At 36.4% G+C, this 19,649-nt stretch overlaps 1 protein-coding gene across 1 annotated transcript in view; it reads right to left on the bottom strand.

The window, feature by feature from the left end:
- Positions 1-19,649, bottom strand: part of CNGB3 (cyclic nucleotide gated channel subunit beta 3) — a 59,000-nt gene that overhangs the window by 17,745 nt on the left and 21,606 nt on the right. Inside the window, exons 4-10 of the mRNA XM_061448169.1 lie at positions 16,642-16,796; positions 15,027-15,209; positions 14,231-14,439; positions 12,426-12,476; positions 10,305-10,391; positions 8,978-9,042; positions 4,243-4,365 (exon numbers count right to left, since the gene is read on the bottom strand). Of these exons, the coding sequence (XP_061304153.1) occupies positions 4,243-4,365; positions 8,978-9,042; positions 10,305-10,391; positions 12,426-12,476; positions 14,231-14,439; positions 15,027-15,209; positions 16,642-16,796 (873 nt within the window). The remainder of the gene's footprint in view (positions 1-4,242; positions 4,366-8,977; positions 9,043-10,304; positions 10,392-12,425; positions 12,477-14,230; positions 14,440-15,026; positions 15,210-16,641; positions 16,797-19,649) is intronic.

The raw sequence follows: 19,649 nt of genomic DNA, 5'->3' as shown, positions 1-19,649 counted from the left end.
GTAGCAGCTTTCTCTTAGACTTCTGTAGCATAAATAAATAGTAAGAAAAACCCTCAGATCTGTTCTGGAAGAGTTGCAGATTTAAGCATAAGATGATTTCTCTAGCTTGTCTGAATTATAAATCGTATTCATATCATATTCATTTCCCATATTTATTTCCCATAACTGAGAATGCTATAGTGCTTGAAACATGTATAATTTATTAATACAAAAGTAAAGAAATTAACATTACTTCTTTACTAGTTACTGTAGGAAATAAAAACAATTAACCATTTCCCTTACCCCCAGTGGCCTTGGATTACAAGATAGCTAAATCCACCATGATAGTCAATCTAATCTTAATTTTGGGAATGTCTGCAAAGAATGAAAGCAGCTTCTCAAAGGAATTTAGGGGTCACATTCTTGTTTGCAGTGTTGTAAATCCAAGAGGTTTTTTTTCACATCTGCCCACCCCTTTTTGAAGATGTACTTAATACAGCATATTCTTTTGTAATTTTAGTTCAAAAGACACTTTCTACTGTCAAAGTCACATGATATTCACTACCTCTTAGGCACAGGTTTTATATTTTCTCCTTTTATGCATCTTATTATTTTTATTTAAATCTGAAAGAAAAGTTCCACAGTTAAAATATAAAACAGATTTTGATTTTTTTTTTTTCCCTAAGAATGGGATAAATGAGACTGTAATTTTTGTTTAAGGAAAGTCAGAAATAACAGGCCCTTATTTCAACAGTATTAGCAGCTCTGCTTCCTACTAGCTGGTGTTTGGAAACCACCATTGCTCACCATACGGTTTACTGGCCTGCTATAAAATTACTGTTGAAGCAAACAACATGAAACAAAAAAGGGATTTTCCCTCTGCACAACGTAGTGAGTAAGTTTATCCTTCAGGCAATCAAACTACTAGAATTTTCACTAAAATAAGGCCTAGGTATGAAAACAGTCAAAGAAACCCAGTGCAAGTAATATACCTCGTAATATTATGCCAGTAGAAATATCTCTTTCATAAAAGTCTATTTCGGAGTACACTAAACTTCTAACAAGGTTTTAGTTAATAGAGCAAATTAAATCTTTGTGAACATGGCTATCAGATTTTAAAGTGGTATTAACACATTCATTTCAGTCCAGAGGAACATTATTTCAGTGCTATCATGTTTGACTTCCCTCAGATTACTACCAGGGTAGGTTTAAGCAGGGTAAAGAAGTAGCCTTTATAAACTGGTACTCTAAATGTCTTCCTTCTCGGTACCTCTTTTTCTTGAATGACTTATCCACCAGATAGCTGTGAGAATGTGATGATCTCAGGGTGGATGATGTCAACTACAAAGCTTTTATCTAAAATATATCCTACAAGTATTAGCTCTGAAAGCATTAGGTCTGACATGAGTTGGGCTGTGCTTTCACAGATTTTCTGGAGGCACAAAACTGTCTCTGTGTAGCAAGACAACAAGTGGGACGCATCAGACCAGCAAGTACAATGTATAGCTGATACCCATGAGCCGCCTTTTAGGATACGTCAGTATTACTGTGCATTGGGCAAGGCATACAAAACAAGTAGAGTTGTTCTAGACACGTATAGGGACAATTTTCTGGGACTTCCAAGTATCTGCTAAGTCTGTGGCCAGAGCAGGAAGAAAATGAGCTACAGAGAAATATAATTGATGTCTTGATTAATAAATATGCCAGAGAATTTTGAAGACTACTTGTGGATGCCTTGCAAACAGCAGAAGAACTATAACATGATCAGAATTGAGTGATTTGCTTTGCCAGAATTTAATGCTGACCTGGGGGGTTTGCATGAGAATTTCAGCTCCTTTAGCTTTGGTTTCCCTTATGCGCAGTGATGAAATGGACAATTCAGAACAATGACATGAGCCTGCCTTGAATCCTTTCTAAAGGATTTGCTCATTTTCTTCAGGAATTAGGGAAATCAGTCTCTTACTTAGGTAGTTAAATTAGATTGTAAAGAAACACATATAGTTCAAAATGATCACTTAGCTGTAATTAAGAGACCTTTCTAATATCCTGCTTACATAGGCTTTCCACTATAATGTTGCATCAGGGATGCTATCCTGCATTAAGAGAGACTGAGATCTGTCTACCTAGTTATACCAAGCTCATGAATGCAGTTTTAATGCTGGGAACATCTTGTGCTGCTAATTTGGATGAGCTGCACGGAGGCAAACTTGATTGAAGGCTGCCATGCAAAAGACCTCATGTATTCTTGAAGTGGCACTAACACTTTAGAGTCTGGAAACAAGCTGGAAAAGAAAACAGCTAGCACAAATTTGCAAAAAGAAGCTACTTTAATATTTTGCTTGAGGCTTGAGTGCTGTGTATAGCTGTTAGTTGTAAATTGAAGTTCACCCATTAGTATGCCTGCTAAGGAACATATAATCAAATTGATAAGGGAAAGTGTTGTCTGTGTATTCTTTTTAGAATAGAAAGGAAAAAACAAAACAAAAGAAAACACAGAACAACCCAGAAGTGTTGTCGTTTTTAAGAACTGGTTTTGGCCTTAACTAGCAACATTTTATGGGCACAACACTGATTCTACAGAAAACGGTCATGGCACAAAATCAGTGCCAGATCATTTGCTTTGGGTGAGTGTAATCTGAGACCTAATCTAGAATTTTGGTTTATTTATCAAACTGCTTGCTGTAATATTTTTAATTAGCTAAGAAGCTAATTATTATTGTTTATAAAAATTTCTACTCTAAATCCCATGTGATTTCAGTGTGACTTTTGAGAAGTGTTTTGTGTTTTCGTCTCCCCACAGAAAAGGGACCACAAAATACTAGAAACCCTGACCATTGCCTCTGGGCACAACTGCATTATCTGTGATCAACCTAGCAAATAAATTCTACCAGTTGTGTTCCTGAGTGAAATGCAAAAATTTATTTCCTGTGAAAAACAGGAAGATTTTCTTTCCTCTTCTCCAGGCTATTCTAAAGAAGCATTAAAAACCTTAAGACTGAGTAAGCACTCTCAGAGTTTTGAGGTTGCTCAGCATTAAGTTACCTTATTTTTTAATTATGAAGCAAGCATTCCCAAGAATTGCATTAAAAAAAAAATATCTGTAACAGAAATTCATTCTAAATTTTTCTTGTCAGATTTCTGGAAGCCTTGATCCTACAAATAAATGCCTGTGTATTAGCTTCAGTTACATAAGTGGTCCCACTGAGCTCCGTTATCCTGCTTGCACATGTCTGACTGCAGTACTCAAGCTGTGTGTTTAGTGGTGTGTGGAAATTTCAGCCATGACATTTTTTTGTTAGAGAACCCTATTAAAAAAAAATCAATGCTGCTTTACACAAAGTGTGTTTTACTCTCAAAGGCGATTTCTTACCCTTCAAGATAGTGACTTCACATAAAACCTGTGAAGTCTGACAAAATTGCAAGCAAGAGCAGCATGTCTCTAAGAGAAATGTGAAAAGTTGTTTAAAGGGTGATTTATGACAGCAGTAGTGTATTATACATTTTTTTTAAAGAACGTAGTTAATGAACAAATTGAGCTTCTATGGCTTTAACTGTATTATGGCCTTCAAAAGAAATAAACACTCATATATCTGAACTGACTAGGTATGTGTTTATATAACTGCAAACAAAACACATTGACTTCTCTATTTTCTCTTGCTTCCTCTCAATCATTTTAATGAATGTCCCTTACTTGGCATCCAGTTTAGTGCTGTCACAAGATGTTTGTGAAAAAGTGTGCCAATATCCATTCCTTCCCACTGGAGACACTCTGCCACATGTTTAAGTATGACCTCCTCAAAAGATCAGAGAAAGCGGGTGGATTTTTTTTCAGACCTATCACCATGGTATCCAGAGGGACTAAAATGTTGCATTTTAATGACACCATGCTGGCAGAAAAAAAAAATAATCTATGTCTCTGATTCCTTTGAGGGATTGTTCTACAATCCTTCTAACAGTTCCCATGTGCATATGCAATCAGTAAGTTTAATTTATGACCTTTCTAAATGTTTAATTACGTTAGAGTTTAGCAGTGACTCACAAACCTATAAAAGCTGAAAGTGGTAAACTGATTATTCACTGCACCTGCCCTCCAAATATGTTTTAGTAATGAAAGCTGCTAATCAGCAGTCAGGGTGCTAAAAGTTTGCTATCCAAGTACTTGTAAAGTAAGGACATACCTTGCAAGCAAAGGCATGGGAAGCTGAAGGGGATGCAGGAAGAAGCAAAACCAACAAAACTCTCTTGCAAGTGAAAACCACTTACATGTTTCCTTCGCCATCGTACACCCATCTAGTGCTGCCAAGTCCTTCATAGTCTGAAGCCCAATAATACAGGCATGCATTAATGTGCAAGATAAACAGCAAATATCCTGTTGTTCGAATGACCCTGTAAAAGTCAACAGATTCCTTTAAAGCAGCTTACATTTTTCCTTCCTTTTAATATGGCATTTTTGGATCAACAGTGTTTATGTTAACCATCCACTAAGTAGTTCCCCGTCTGTATTGATTCTTTGAAAAAAAATAGCTGGCAGTTATGTCTCTCGTGTTTCTCCAAAGTCAAATAAATATCCTTCTTAAAGTATTTGACAGGGTAATTTTTAAATTATGGTTCCCTGAGGGCTTTATAATCCACTTCTTCAACTGGCTATGAATATTTACAGAAATCTGAAGCTATATTAATGAGGTTACAGGGTACAAATTAATTTATTCACCAAACTCTATTCAAGATAGGCTCTAAACATGTGAAACAAAGCCAAGAAATATCTGAGGTCAGAAATTAACTGCTTTACAAGGGCTGTGCTAGGAAGCCTGCAGTAGATACACTAAATAGTACAATCTAGTAGCTACAGCAGGAGTCAGGAGTTTTATCATTCCTAATCCAAGTTCTTATGCTTATGCCAAGATCTTTGAAGAACATCAGTGATGAGCTACTTAAGCACCAAGCAGCTTCCTGTTTAATACAATAATGATCTCATTGTATATCCTCCGATCAGTGCACAGGAATCAAAAGAAAGATTTCCTGGCTTTAGGTCTCTATTTGAATGTTCATACAGACAGCGGATAAATGAGCAGGAAAAGTACAGGACTTGATAAACACAGGGAAGCCAGTATATAATGAGTTCATCTGCTATGGTTTTATGAAAATTTAATAATAAGGTCTAAGTTAGGTCTATAAACTAACTTAATGAGAGATAATATTTCTATGGCTGCTTCTGTATTATGCACTCCTTTGATGGTTCTTCAGGTGTTGTTGCATGCCCTCCTTTGCCTCTCCATGCCATTGAACAATCCATGTATGTGTACTCTTCTTCTTTACAATGTTGATGAGTGGTGTGCTTCCAGGACAGCTGTGTTTAGGATTGAAAGCTTTTGAGAACAGCAGATAGCTGATGTGGTCTAGTAATATCGCAATATTGACCATGCTGGGTGTTGTGCACAAGTTTGAATCCACACAAGTGGATTCCTGAGGTCTGAGTGAAGGTTCAGGGAGCCTTTGTTACAATTTATAATATATTTCTCTAGGCACTGTTGGATCTACTGCAATGGGTAGATAAGACATAGTCATTTTTGTTAGCTTTATTCCTCCAAACTCAGACTAATGAGTTTGAGAAGAAGATCCACCTAGGCACATAGGCTTGCTGTGTAGTTTGGTTTGACATTGTCCAATTAATTGGTGCCTTATTACTCAAATGGTGACCACACCATGATCTCAGATCAAAACAACATTGCTACATTCAAATGAAATGCCATAGTTTGCAGAGCCTGTCATTTTTTTTTAATATTTCTATCTCCTATTTATCCTTATCTTCTGTATAACTACCTGCCTTCTCCATTTGTCCTTTATCTTTCCTTACCCTAATGGCTTCTAGTAAACCAATTAAACGATCTTTGCCTTATGTTTTTACCAATGAAAACCTCAAAAACAGGGACTCAGTTTTTTTTGAAGTATGTTTTAAAGCACTGAATGAGGGCACAGCATGACGTACATAATAGGTGATTTTGCAAATACAAAATATAACATTTTGGTAGCTCAGTATGCAGGCTTTTATTTGTTTCCTTCCTAGCGCATATCTTAGTTACTCACTGGTGGGAAAGCCTATAGATAATAAAGCATTAGTACTGTTAACCCTGTATATGCTGTTCCATGTTGAAGTCCATGTGCTCTACCATCGTTTTTCTGAACATCTTCAGTGGGATTTAGAACTGCATTTTATTTAGTTATGAAGAGTGCTCTACTTCACACATTTCAGGTTTCTGGCCTGTTAAGGCTATGAGGTAAAAAATTGATTCACTTTGTAGTATTTACATTCTGTAATTTACATTCTGCAAAGGATTTAATATTGGAAAATCATAGAATCATAGAATCGTTAGGGTTGGAAAGGACCTTAAGTTCATCTAGTTCCAGCCCCCCTGCCATGGGCAGGGACACTTTACTCTAAATCATATCACCCAAGGCCTCAACCAACCTGGTCTTGAACACTGCCAGGGATGGAGCATTCACAACCTCCCTGGGTAACCTATTCCAGTGCCTCACCACCCTAACAGGAAAGAATTTCCTTCTTATATCCAACCTAAACTTCCCCTGTTTAAGTTTTAACACGTTGTAATGTAAGCAGGTGTCCTGGGTTCAGCAGTAGCAGCCATTTTTCTCCTTCTCAGTAGCTGGTGTAGTGCTGTGTTTTTGACTTTCAGCCTGGGAACAGTGCTGATAGCACCGATGTTTTTAGTCTTTGCTAAGTAATTACTCCAATCAAGGACTTTTCAGTCTCATGATCTGCCAGGGAGGAGGAGCACAAGAAGCCAGGAGGAAGCAGGACACCTGACCCAAACTAACCAAAGAGGTATTCCATAGCACAGCACATCATGCCCAGTATATAATTGGGAGAGTTAGCTGGAAGGCCTAGATCACTGCTTGGGTCAGGCTGGGTACTGGTTGGTGGGTGGTGAGTGGTTGTATTCTCTTCCCTTGTTATTTCCCATATCATTATTATTATTGGTGGTAGCAGCAGTGATTTGTGTTATACCTTAGTTACTGGACTGTTCTTATCTCAAACCATGGCAGTTACATTCTTTCCATTCTCCTCCCCAACCCTCTGGGAGTGGGGGTGGGGGGGGAAAAGTGGGGAGTGAGCAAGCAGCAGCTGAGTTACTGGCTGGATTTAAACCACAACAGTGGGCCTGTGACCAGAAAAGGAAGACATAAGAAGTAGCGCACAGTTGTGGCACTCATGTAATACCGTGTTACAAAACCGCTTAACGAGGCAGAACAGCCTTGGAGAGTAGCTGCTTCTGTCATTCCAGCTACTTTTGACATTTTAGAGGACCAGTGAGATCTTGCTATGTGTCTCTTATCTTTTCTAAATGTGAGAATTCCCTGTTTTTTGACATGCTAATCAATATTGTACCCTTCAAATTTAGGCTAGGTTGAAGATACACACATCCCATTCTCACTTGCCTTTTAAACAACCATTTCCCAAAACGTAATGTTGTAGTTGCAAAAGTGCTTCTTTGGGTGAAATCAGGTTTGCTAATTTGTTCCTATTTCTTTGAAATCAATACACACACAACATTATTGTTAAATACAACTCAAAACTATCTATATTAAAAATCTATATATTCCAGTGTTCACTGCAAATATTCTAGGAGATACAGGGAAGTCATAGAGTCCAAAGTAAAGGATGTAATATTGAAAATACTTGATTAATCTTAAAAGATCTCAACATTAGGAAAAAGTTAAAAAATATACGCAAGACAGATAAAAACCCGTTCTTTTTCATGAAATAAAATTTGGGGAACAGAGGGAGGCAGTGGTATAGAAACTGACAAGAGAATTCTTCAACCTGTGGAAATTCAGAGAAACTTTCTCTTATAACAGCAAATTTTTTTTTTTTTTTAAAAAGAAATAAAACCAAACCCAAACAACTCTCAAAGTCGAAAGGCTCTTCATAAGTGAAAGGAAAGAGCAACAGAAGAATAAGCTTTGTGTAGGTCAGCATCTCACAAATACTTTAACAGAACTTTCAAACTTCTGAGTTTTGATTTCTTTTGCAAGTACATGAAAATGTGACAATGATGATTCTTTAGCCTTCTTTTCAAGTTTAACTGGCTTCTAAATCTCATAAAATATCTCATTTATAAGGTATAAATGCCAAGTTTACAATTTATGTGCAATCTCAGAAATAGAATAAGGTGGTAAACAACAGATCTTTATTTCTGCAGCACAGCAGCACACAAGAGCAATACGTGCCCCAAAATATAGGCCAGGATAAAAAAAAAACTGTCAGTTTAGGAATTGCACAAGATAAACTAGGACTGATGATGTTGACAGTCAATGACAATAATGGTAACAGTAGATTGGTTCACTGGGATTTAGCAGCATCACTGACAGTTAAGGGGCCTATGAAATTTGCCATAACCATGACCACAAGCTGCTTGAATTGGATCCAAAACTCTTCCTGCCGATGCAGAAGATGAGAACATAGTGCAGCGGACAACAGTGATAATCACCATTTGGGATCTGTGCTGAGTTGATTCTTATTCCAAGTTTAGAAAAAGCAGTGGAGGATCAAATTTCTGTATATGCCAGGTTCATGGTGAGAGCATATTTGAAGAAAAATATTGACACAGGCTCAAGCTCATAACTCCTATTGAATACAAATAAACAGCTACTGAGGATTTGGAACTGCTATTTGCAACCTAAAGAAACTGTTCGTCAGCTCTTTCATTGAAGAAACTTCTTTCTCGTGCTTCTGATCAGTTAAATTTTATCAGTATCCTGATGCTGCTGAACATTTTGTCTGAACCAGGCCAGCTGTACCAAGTTAGTTTTCACATGTGAGTGAAGCTTTACGTTTATTATTTTAATGATTACAACAAAGACAGATGTTTTAAAAGATTTTAACTTGAACTGTTAAAGGCTTCACTGACAACTTGTGAAATCAAATGAGATATATTCTGTGCCAAGCTTTGCATGCTACAAGAGTTTAATAAGCACATACCTGTAGATGTATGCTTTGTCCAGAACAGCTTCCAAACGATCATTAAACTCAAAGAATGTGTTATGCTGAATGGAAAATGAAAGTAATCCAATCACTATTCTTCACTACATATGCTTTTATAATAGTACTGATATTAGTTCACATGCACAGTTTGAAAATAATGGATTTTTCAGTAGTTGGACTTAAACATTTAAATAAAAGGTTAACTGAAAAAAAAGAGATAAAAATAGAGTTAAACTTTGTTTTGGGTGTTGAGAGAAATAATCTACTGTATAGGTCAGACTGCTGCAGATAAATGACTTCTTCCTCAAATATATAAAACTGCTTGGGCAACTTTATCTGAGAGAATTACACTCACAAGAACCCCTTTTTTCTCTTTCTGAAATTCCAATAATTCTTCAGTAGGTGGTCTTATGTAACAACAACTGCATACTAGATGATACCATGTAAAATCAATTGCTCCTGGATTGAATTCTTCCTGTTAATTATTTGCCATTAATATTTGCATGTAGCTTTTTTTCTTTGTTTTTGTTCAGTACATGACTGTATGCCTGAGATACTATTTAACTTTTCATTCTTTCATATTTTGTTGGTTCTGATTTATGTAAGTATGATTATGTAATTTTTAAGTTTTATTGAAAGCTAAAGTGAAGAGCACCCTCATTTTATTCTCAGATTTCTTGTGTTACCCCCCAGCTTTAAATAAAAGCCAGTTTTTTGTCAACATATTGATTGTGTGAAGGGGGTGTATTTAGTAGCAGAGCGGCCTGCTAGGGACTGTGAAATGCAGGTAGAGGTCTGTTGTCTAATCCCTTCTCACTCCCTTCATTCAACAACTCCAGATGTCTTTGAACTCAAAGTCCAAAAGCAAAAGTGGGTTTATGTTTGTTAAATATGCTGTATATAGTTTACATTGTCCTTAAAATTCCCCCCTTTTCTTTTAAATGCCTGACATTGCCAACAGAATGTGAAAGTACATTGGCATCAATCAATGATCTTAAATTATTCTTTTTTATCTTTGAAAACTAAACAGGTAATTTAAGAATAATCTAATTAAAATAATATAAATAAACCATCTTTAATCAGAAAAAACAGTTTGAAAGTAGGAAATAATAGTCAGAAGAAAATTAAGAGAATAAAGTCTTTATCAGCTAGACTATATCTTGTATTTTTTGTTGGCTTGTTTACTGATGTTATAGTTTACCCTGAAGATATTCTCCAATCTCTGAATTTCATATTCCTAAACATTATAAACAGATTTCTATTGTTTTGTAAAATATTTATGTGTGGTTAGCCATCAATCACGAACACAGATCACAGATCTTACCTTTAGCATCCTATTTGCTCTAAACAGTGGGTTAAATCCAAAGAAGAAGTATAAAACTTCAAACGGCAGTACTGATACCACATCAAGCTGTTGAAGAGCAGAGAGGTCTGTTTAAACTTCACAAAAATTATAATGCATTTATTTGATGTCAAAAACCTACTTAGATTGAATCATGATTGTGTATAATTGAACAGTCAGCATGCTAAGCCAGTAACTTCCCAAGTACTGTCAGGCAAGATTATCTCTTGGAAAACACCACCAAATTTGCTCTGCCCTGCTTTTAAGTCCCCCATGCCTGACATTTTAATCTGTTTCATGGGGACTGTTAACAGTATCTCTGATATTTGATTACTAATACATTCTGTTATTTCAGTTATAGTCCTGACCAGACTAAAAGGGCAGGCATGTGCCTGGTGAGTGAAGGTGAGGAGAACTCCACAAGCTCTTCTTAGAAGTTCTACATATTTCAAAACCAGGTTGCCTAAAGCAATGCAGAGGAACTGGATGAACAGGACTTCTTGTTTGCAACCTGAAGAAGCCATGTGTTCCAAAAAACAGATTTATCATAGGATGGTAAGTTTGCTTGTTTTTTTTGTTTTTTTTTTGTTTTTTAATGTTGTCTTTTGCTGTATTTGGAGGTTTCTTCCCATATCACTGAGATTTTCAATATCTCCCTGCAATCCATCAACATTGTGATTACTCTTCTTTACCTGCTTACTTTATTCTTTCCAAGAATTCTATGGAGAGAAGGAAAGCTTTGGCAGACTTGGCTTTGCCTTTCCAAAGATCCTGTGGTACCTTGTTCTGTTGCTGATATCATTTGGGAACAAAACAGGGATGTGGGAGGGTAGGCTTCATCTCACTGTAATCAGATGTGCTTTTGCTCTGAGTGATGCCACCCACGTTGGTAGCAATTAGCCTGCAGCACTGAACTTTTATTCCAAGTAAGATGAAGTTAATACCTGAACTCTGAATAAAAGCCAACCAAACCAAAATATTGAATGAGGACAACAACCTTTTATGGCCTCTGTCCCTCTCTCAGACACATGACTAAGAGGAGGCAGAATTTAGTCAGAAGTGTTTCAAGATCAGTAACTGTTAATTAGTACTTAATCGTATGACAAATTCCCAGATTACATCTATCTTCCATGTGGTGAGAACACTCAACACTCATTAGTTTCTGCATAAGTCAAGAGCACTAGACACACTGCAAGTGTGAACTTAAAATAAACCCATGTATATCCGTTTAGTTCTCTTGCTGTAAGTTTGACTCTGTACTATTCACTTACCTGTATATATCCTGCACTTTTGAACAGCTGAACCTCAAGTACAAAAGTAATGATACCATAGTCACTGAGACAAAAATAAGACACATACAAAAGTATTTACAGAAGAGGAAGGGGCAATAATTGAGATTTCAGAGATGTGGGCTTGGAATCACAGAGCAGTATGTATACAATGGACTACCTATGCTTTGTTGGCAAAAAAAAAAAGTATTTAGGAAAAAGTTAACAATTTTCTTAAGTCAAATTAATCTTTGTTTTTACGAAGTGCAGTAAGTGTCCAAAATATTAGTTTCAATTTTTGTTTACTTGTGTGAGTAAAATCCTATTCAGTACCATGACGTCCTTCATGAGAATTCACTAAATAGAGTTATCATCTAACTTCAAGACTTTTTATTTTGTTTAATGAATCTCTGGCATACTGTGCAATTGTCTTTCAGTGTGTAAGGGGACTACCTTGCAAAAAGTCATCAAAACACGGAATTTTAATGGCAGAATCACAGAATCATTAGTGTTGGAAGGGACCTCTGGAGATCATCTAGTCCAACCCCTCTGCCAAGTCAGAGACAGATAAAGCAGGTTATAGAAACAAGTCCAGGCAGATTCTGAATATCTCTAGAGGGAGAGACTCCACAACCTCCCTGGGCAGCTTGTTCCAGTGCTTTGCCACCCTTTGTGAAGATAGGAATCTTGAGCTGTTGAGCACTGGCCTGGCATCAAACCAATGCTTTCTGGTGATGTTTTTAAACCAATGGTGATTTTCAGTGAATGAAAAAAGTCCTGTGAAATCCTCAGCCAGAACTTGCATATTTACATCAATAACACAGGGTCTGCTTACCCGGAATTTAATAGAGCTGCGGTAGAATTTCTTCATTTCCACTTTGTCTGACTACAATGATAATGAAAAGACAAAAAAGCAGTCAAGAGCAGAATGTCAAGAATGAGCCTCTGGTACCTGACAGTAAAAATAATTCTCTTCTGACAGTAGAAATGATGATAGCTGTATTATTGATGCCCTAAAATTATGAATGAAGAACTACCTGTAGGAAGAAGTAGTAGCTTTAATTACACTAGCTTTTATTAGACCTACTTGAAAAAATATCAAGTTTAGGGCTTGTCTGATTTTAGTCAGGCTTGGCTGTTGGTCTGAAAAAGTACGTTATATTTTTCCCATAAAACTACCCTCTCATGTCATCTCTACCAGTTGTTGCTTGAGGCAAATCCTTTCAATTCCAGGGCCAAAACCTCCATTTGACTTCAGTTATTCCAAGAAAAATGCAAAGAATGTTTCTGATGGTGCTATACAAAAGCAGCTCTTTGAAAGAAAGCATTAACATGCTAGCGTTATTAACATTATAATAATCAACACTGCATTCATTAGTAATGATTAGATATTTATTTTTGAATTGCTCTCCATGGGAACTGATGCTTATACCTTAATAAGAAAGGGTAATCACAAGCATCCAAAGAAATGTATCTATTATGCTTTCTATTTATACCAGGGACATTTCAAAATGGCTTTAAAATCTTAAGGATATTGCCAAACCAACTTTTCACTATTTTTAGTTTAAGCATTAAAGTAAATGAAGGAGATCAGACAGTAGATGATCTCTTCATGCACTAAAATCTATAAATTGTACGAACAACTTCAAGGGAAATACAAGGTAAGCTTCTTACATTAGAGTTTTAACTTTGTTCATAAAACCTGAGTTTTGTAGGATTTAGGAAAGATTGCCAGTTGCTAAATGTCTTGGCATGGAAAAATATATTACACTGCACAGCATTTAATATATATCCAAACTATATTTGCACAGTTTTATCTGAAATCCTCTGTAAAGATATCACTAATATCTTGTATGCCTAATGTGTAAAATTTTATGTAAAAGCACTGAACTAAAGTTTGCTCCAAATTGCATTTTACTATATATAATTTTGAATTTTCTATCTATTGAGCACAGTAGTGTCACACTGAAGTTATCAAAACTCATTTTTTTCCACATTAGGTTTTCTTCTATAAGTTAAAGAATCAAAAGTAGAAAAAAAGTTCCAGATGCCCTTTTGATATGTTAACGCTCTTTACCTTTTTTTCAGATAGAGTTTTATTTTGCATTTTTCAATAAAAAATAGCACAAAAATAGTAGCAAAAAGCAAAATTGAATGTAAATATTTTCCCAAAATAAAATATTTCATATAAATAATTTTCTATGCATCCTGAGATAACAGGGATTTGCTCTGATTTTGTCATCCCTCTCCTCTCCCCCCCCAGTCTCACAATCTGTAACAAAACACACATATCCTGCCAAGCCCTAGCAGAATATGTGCGATCTTCAACTACGATTCTTGCACTGATTCCAGTGAAGCTGCACCAGTTTACTCCTGGTGAGAGTAGCCTTACGCCTGTTCCAGCTGCTCTGATCTATTACTTTCAAACCTGTTTTTAACTTTTTAAGAATGTAGACAATGAATATTTCTCCTCTTTCCAAAATAGGATTATGGAAGGTCAGTGAAGAATAATATAGGTATGGAAAAGTTGTGTAGATTTGACATAGCAAGAAAAAATGTGTCAGATTAGAGGAAATTCCTATATACATTATTTTCTGATGCAAAACTAGTACCGATGGAAATACCACTTCCAGTACTTACTATTATATCTCCCCCTCTTATAAATTGCACTCGGGGCTGGAAAATTAATAAGTCACACAGGTAGCAGATATCGCAAAGGATGTCCATGGTAAACCAATATATTGTATTACTTGGGGTTTGATATGGGAACACAAAGCGAAGGGGAATAAACCAGCAATTCCAATTATAGGCAACTGTCACAAGCATAAGCCATGCTACATAACGATGATCTGAAAGAAAAAAAAAACAACAAACCCACATTGAATTTACAGGCATGAAGTTAGAATCTTTTTTCAGTCTTTTAGACATATTTATTCTACTGCAGCCTCTGGGAATGCTTCTGCCTAGGGCAACCTATCATTCTCCTTTTTTCAACAGCACAGGCTGCTAAAGTGACATAGGCTGGAGCTAGGAGTCACACAAAGAATTTGCAAAAGGGAAAAAAGGTGAGTTTACAAGAACATAGAATTTAATGCAGCTGAAAAAAACTCAATACATTTTGCATGTTATTGGTGTATAACCGATAAAACAGTTATTTGGCCCTGATGAATGGGACAAATTCTTGATCAAGAATCAGAAGATTTGGAGTTTAATTGTGGTTGGTTAACATACCAGTTTTGTGCATACCTTCTTTACAACTGTTGTCACTTTTCATATCTCCTCCTTGTTTGAAATAAATGTTCTTTAGGGCAGGATGTATGCGGCCCTCAAAGTTGCAAACTGGAATGTTGATCTTATGGTGGTTCACAGGTACTATGTAACACTAGGTCACTTTATTATACCTTTGCCCCATTCTATTGCATAGCTTTTAATTTACCTGTGTATGAGTCTATGCTGTCTGGTAGCTGCAGATACTTTAAGTATTTTTTCACTGGAGGTTTTTTTAATTTACAGCATAGCATATCGCAGTAGTGATCCTCCTCTGGTTTTGCTTCTGCTTCCTCTTTCTTTTCTTCTTTTTTCTCTTCTTTTGGTGGGGGTGCAGGCTTCTTCCTTGGTGCTAGCCACATAGAATGCCACAAAGGATGCCATTTTAGTTACTACACTCTGTTTCAACAGGGTACAGATAAAATCTGTTCTAAAAACGCTTGGCAGTGACTAAAGCTACAATTCATTGTAATACTGAATGCCTTAGAAAATAGATTGGAGAATAAAATCATGACCTATTGGAGAATAAAATCTGCTACTAACAGCAGGACACTTTATGTAAGAATGCAATATTACTGTATCTCCTTGGACAGTGCCCACAACTAATACCATAAAAGACTCACAAGAAATAAGGTAATTCATAATACAGCATTCATTAATGCAACTTGGTATTCCTTTTTACATGACTGATGCAAATAGTGCATACAGTTAGGAAGGGATAAGAAAAAACATTTGTGTCAGGGCTAAGAGAAGACATTTGTGCCATGGGCTCATGTCTCCCCTCTCCTGAGATCTGATACACAAGATGCGGCATGTGAAACTAGTGGGAAGCTAATGGTTTTGTATGTTTCTAGGCTCACAAAAATCTTGTCGCACTCCTTTGAGCCTAGTTCTTCCATCTTTGAGCTGTATAATTTTGTTCACACATTTGTCCCATTAATTCTCATGGCTTCACCTCTGAATAAGATACACAGTCTTAACAGTAAACTGGCAAACTGGATCTTTAATGATTTAGGAAATAAAGGATTTTAAGTTCCACAAAGAGAACAAAAGAGGTAAATGAACAAAAAAAAAATAAAAAAAAAGGTCATTCCTTTATCGGCTGCTGTAGTTTATAATAATACTTCAGGCACTATTTTTTACAGCTTATTAAAGAAAGTTATGTTTCTAAGATGTCAGAATATAAACCCACACTTAATTATTTTTAAAATGAAAAAAAAATGAAATCAGATTTTCTCTGAAGAGGAAACACATTGTATTTGTTTTGCATTTCCTTTTCTTCAAAAGTTAATTATTAATTAATTTAAATGATTTTGCTCCATTTGAAGCATGTACATAGAGTCCTCAGTGTGTCTGAAAGACTGCCGCCATGGCTAAAATTTTATTTACTTTTAGACAGCTGATCTAATCTTAAGAGTGACAAATATCTACTCGTATATGTATATGTCTTCATATGATTCAGATTCATCTCCATAAATAAACATATCTGGCAGCATTTTAAAACACAGAAAACTTCTTGTCAAGGATGATTCTACATATTGCTCAAGGCTTTTTCCCCTGATTTCCTCAGTGATAGGGTTCAAATGGAGCTCATACCTAAGGACCTGGCTTACTGTTGACTGATACGGATAAACCTGCTTCAGACAATGGGCACAAACTGATCCATCCCAGTGGGTAAACACACTACACTTATTTGAAAATTTTACCACAGGATTTTTTGTTCCCACAAAATAATTTTCATCTTTAAACTCAACAAGCACACAGCTATTTCTAGAGTGACTTACAAGCTGTAGGACTGCCTTCAGGAGAGGACAGCACTGGGTCTTTCAGCTTTTCCTTATAGACTGTTGCCCTTTCCCGCATTTTTCGGACAAGATCTTGAAGTTGGGCATCAGCATAATCATTCATTTTGAAATCTGAAGGTGTTGGGTTCTGTGTGCTGATTAAAAGAAAAGGAAAAAAAGCTTAACGTTCTGGAAATCAATGGAAGGAAACAGTGCCAATTCTACTTCTGGGCAGAAGTCAGATGTTAAGATTGGATCTTTATTGGCCACAGAGCTGATTCACACCACTTAGTTCACAGTAAGTGGGCACCTAATTTAACTACTTTTGCTTCCTTGCTTATGCCAGCAGCAGTCTACATGATATTTCAAGCAGAGGAGATCATGGTACCCTGTGCTTTGAATCGCCCACTGCAATAATGACTTCCCACAGCTGCTTTTCACAAAGTTCTACTGTAGCTATGTAAGGCCTAGAGCTTATCCGATGTATTTGCTAAGACACAAGGCATACTCTTACCGTCTGTGCATGAAAATGTCCATGTTATTTGATGGTAATACCCTAATGATGGTGGGACATAACCGAGTTAAAGACTAATGTGCAGGTGGGAGGAAAGACTATATTTACTTTATGCTTTCTAATACTGGGAAAATTGATTTCATCTAGGTTTTGTTGCGGGTATTAGCTGACACAAGATAAAAACTGATCTGTTTTTCTAAGTGAAAACAAAACACTGATGTTCCTGCTGAAGTTTCCACTAAGAGTTTACTCAGGGTCATAGTAACACTGAACTGTTATTCTAACACTCATCATTTCTTCAAACCTGAGGACCACTGATTTTCAAACACTCTCAAACTCACATTCTGCAATGAAACTAATGCTTTTAAGAGGATCTATGCATGCTGCACAGACAATTAGAAAATCTAACGGAAAGTGATTTTTGATCAACTCTTTTGGTCTTATTCATACTTGAAATTTGATCCTCAGTTACTTGCTACTGTATGATTATGCAAACTGGAGCTGTTTTACAGTGCCACCCAGCTGGCAGCTGGGCCATACATTTGGTCTTCCTCTATGTGGGGACCAGGATACGGGATTTCTTCTGTATCCTAGACACAACAATATTCAGCTGATGTTACACACTCATGTCAGAGCTGGTTGTAACTGGCTGTGACTGCCACCCCTGTACTGAAACCCTGTCAGCTGTGCCCAGTACTAGAACTACATCAGAGAATTTTTCTTTCTCAACATTTTTTCATGCTGTTTCAAAATCATGGGCTGTGGATGTTACAGCAAAAGAGGAGCCTGATCAACAGTGAAACATACCTGAAATTTCTAGATTCTTAAGACTATCTTCCCAAAAGTAAGTTAGAGGGAAAGCGGTATGACATGGAAGGGTGGGTGGGTTGGGTAGTGGTATTGTGTAGGGAAAAATTGAAAAGCACCACAAAGTGATCTTTGAATAAACACCATTTCAAGACCTAAACCTACTTTGAAAGTCCTAACAGAAGGAGCTATAACTCAAATAGGAGAGTGTTAGAGTGGAATGTGTCTAGCTTTTTAGAAGTACAGCTTTCCAGAGACACACACACATCACAGTGCCCAGGGAAGTATAATTTAAGGATGTGAAAATTCTGCAGCAGTAAAACTAGTGGATAAAATGAAGATGAGCTGTTAAAAGCAGAAGCCTGGAAGTATGTGCTTATCATTCTTCTAATTTAAGTCTTCTGTAGTATCTATTTCTTAAAACTCCCCAGACAGGAGATTAATCAAACAATTCTGATACACTTTGTAACCTTGTCATGGTTCTTTTAGTGTCACATTTTCCCTTTGCTCAAGCCATCTACAGTGTAACGAAATCCTTTCTTTTTTTGAACTAACATGTCACAATTAGTTTTTCAGGTTCTATACAAGGAATTTAAAATCATTCTTACTCTTTTCTGTTGCTATATTTGTTCAGAGCGCTGGCTATCTTTTAGTAAAATACACTTATCACATTTGTCATGCCAAAGGCCTTTTCTGCTTTCTAGGGATAACCTGTAAGTTGCACATGATTTTCTTGTTATTTCACAGCCTTTCCAATAAAAGTTAGTCTCCTCTATCATGAATTTTGTGCTTTATCATTGCAATGTAGCCCAAAGGAATCACATTATTATTTGGCACTGATTAGAAACTGCGAATTTGTTTAAAGTTATATGCCCCACAGTTGATGAGAAATTGATTTTCCTTGCCCTACTTCTCATTTGGTTTGCATTATCTCCTCCTCTATTATTTTGTAGTAACAAAATGCTTACTTTAAATTTGCTTTAGAAGATGCATGTTGAACACTGCTGATTTGAAGATGTGTATTGTACACGTGCTTTGTGTGGAGGTGCACTTAAAATTGTTTTGGCTGGCGAAGCCCATTCAGAATTGACTAAATCAGTTTTAATAAACTGGGCTCCATCTCTCACATTAGGTGGTGCTAGCATTTGTCTCTAAGCTGACATGTTATCCTTTAATCAAATTTATCTCTGACTTTTGTGTAATGAGTTACAATAAGCCTAGGTCTGTATTATTTACTACATCATATACTCTTTTACAGAGCAGAAATGTTTATTCCCTGCTGAAGTATCTATTTCACATGGCCTAAAAGGTCAGGACCACAGCTCATGTACTGTGCACACAGTTTTATTACTACTTTAAACATGTTTTGTTTAACAATAACAACATATGTAACAATAGAAGTATAACAACAACGTAGTTTTCTTATGTTTTGCTTTTGTGGGTTTTATTTTTCGAACTTGTAGGATTAAACTTGTTTGTTTAATGAACAAAATTACGGTGGCTTAATTCTCCCCATGCCAAGAAAAAAGAGTTAGACACCTAACTCTTAGGCATAACATAGTGGAAGAAAATAGCCCTTGAAAGGACAGGCCATGGAAATACTGTCCTGAGCATGCTAATGTATTTAACACCATCAAATACTATGGCTTGAAAGCTTTCTGTGTTAAGAGTTCAAACAAAACAGGGA

The sequence above is a fragment of the Pezoporus flaviventris genome, unplaced genomic scaffold, assembly GCF_033815535.1.
Source record: "Pezoporus flaviventris isolate CSIRO_AGI_PZ_B2104156 unplaced genomic scaffold, CSIRO_AGI_Pfla_v1 ptg000007l, whole genome shotgun sequence".
In the NCBI taxonomy this organism is placed as follows: Eukaryota; Metazoa; Chordata; class Aves; order Psittaciformes; family Psittacidae; genus Pezoporus; species Pezoporus flaviventris.
Note: the sequence above shows the minus strand (reverse complement) of the source record. Positions and strands in the feature narration are given on the sequence as shown.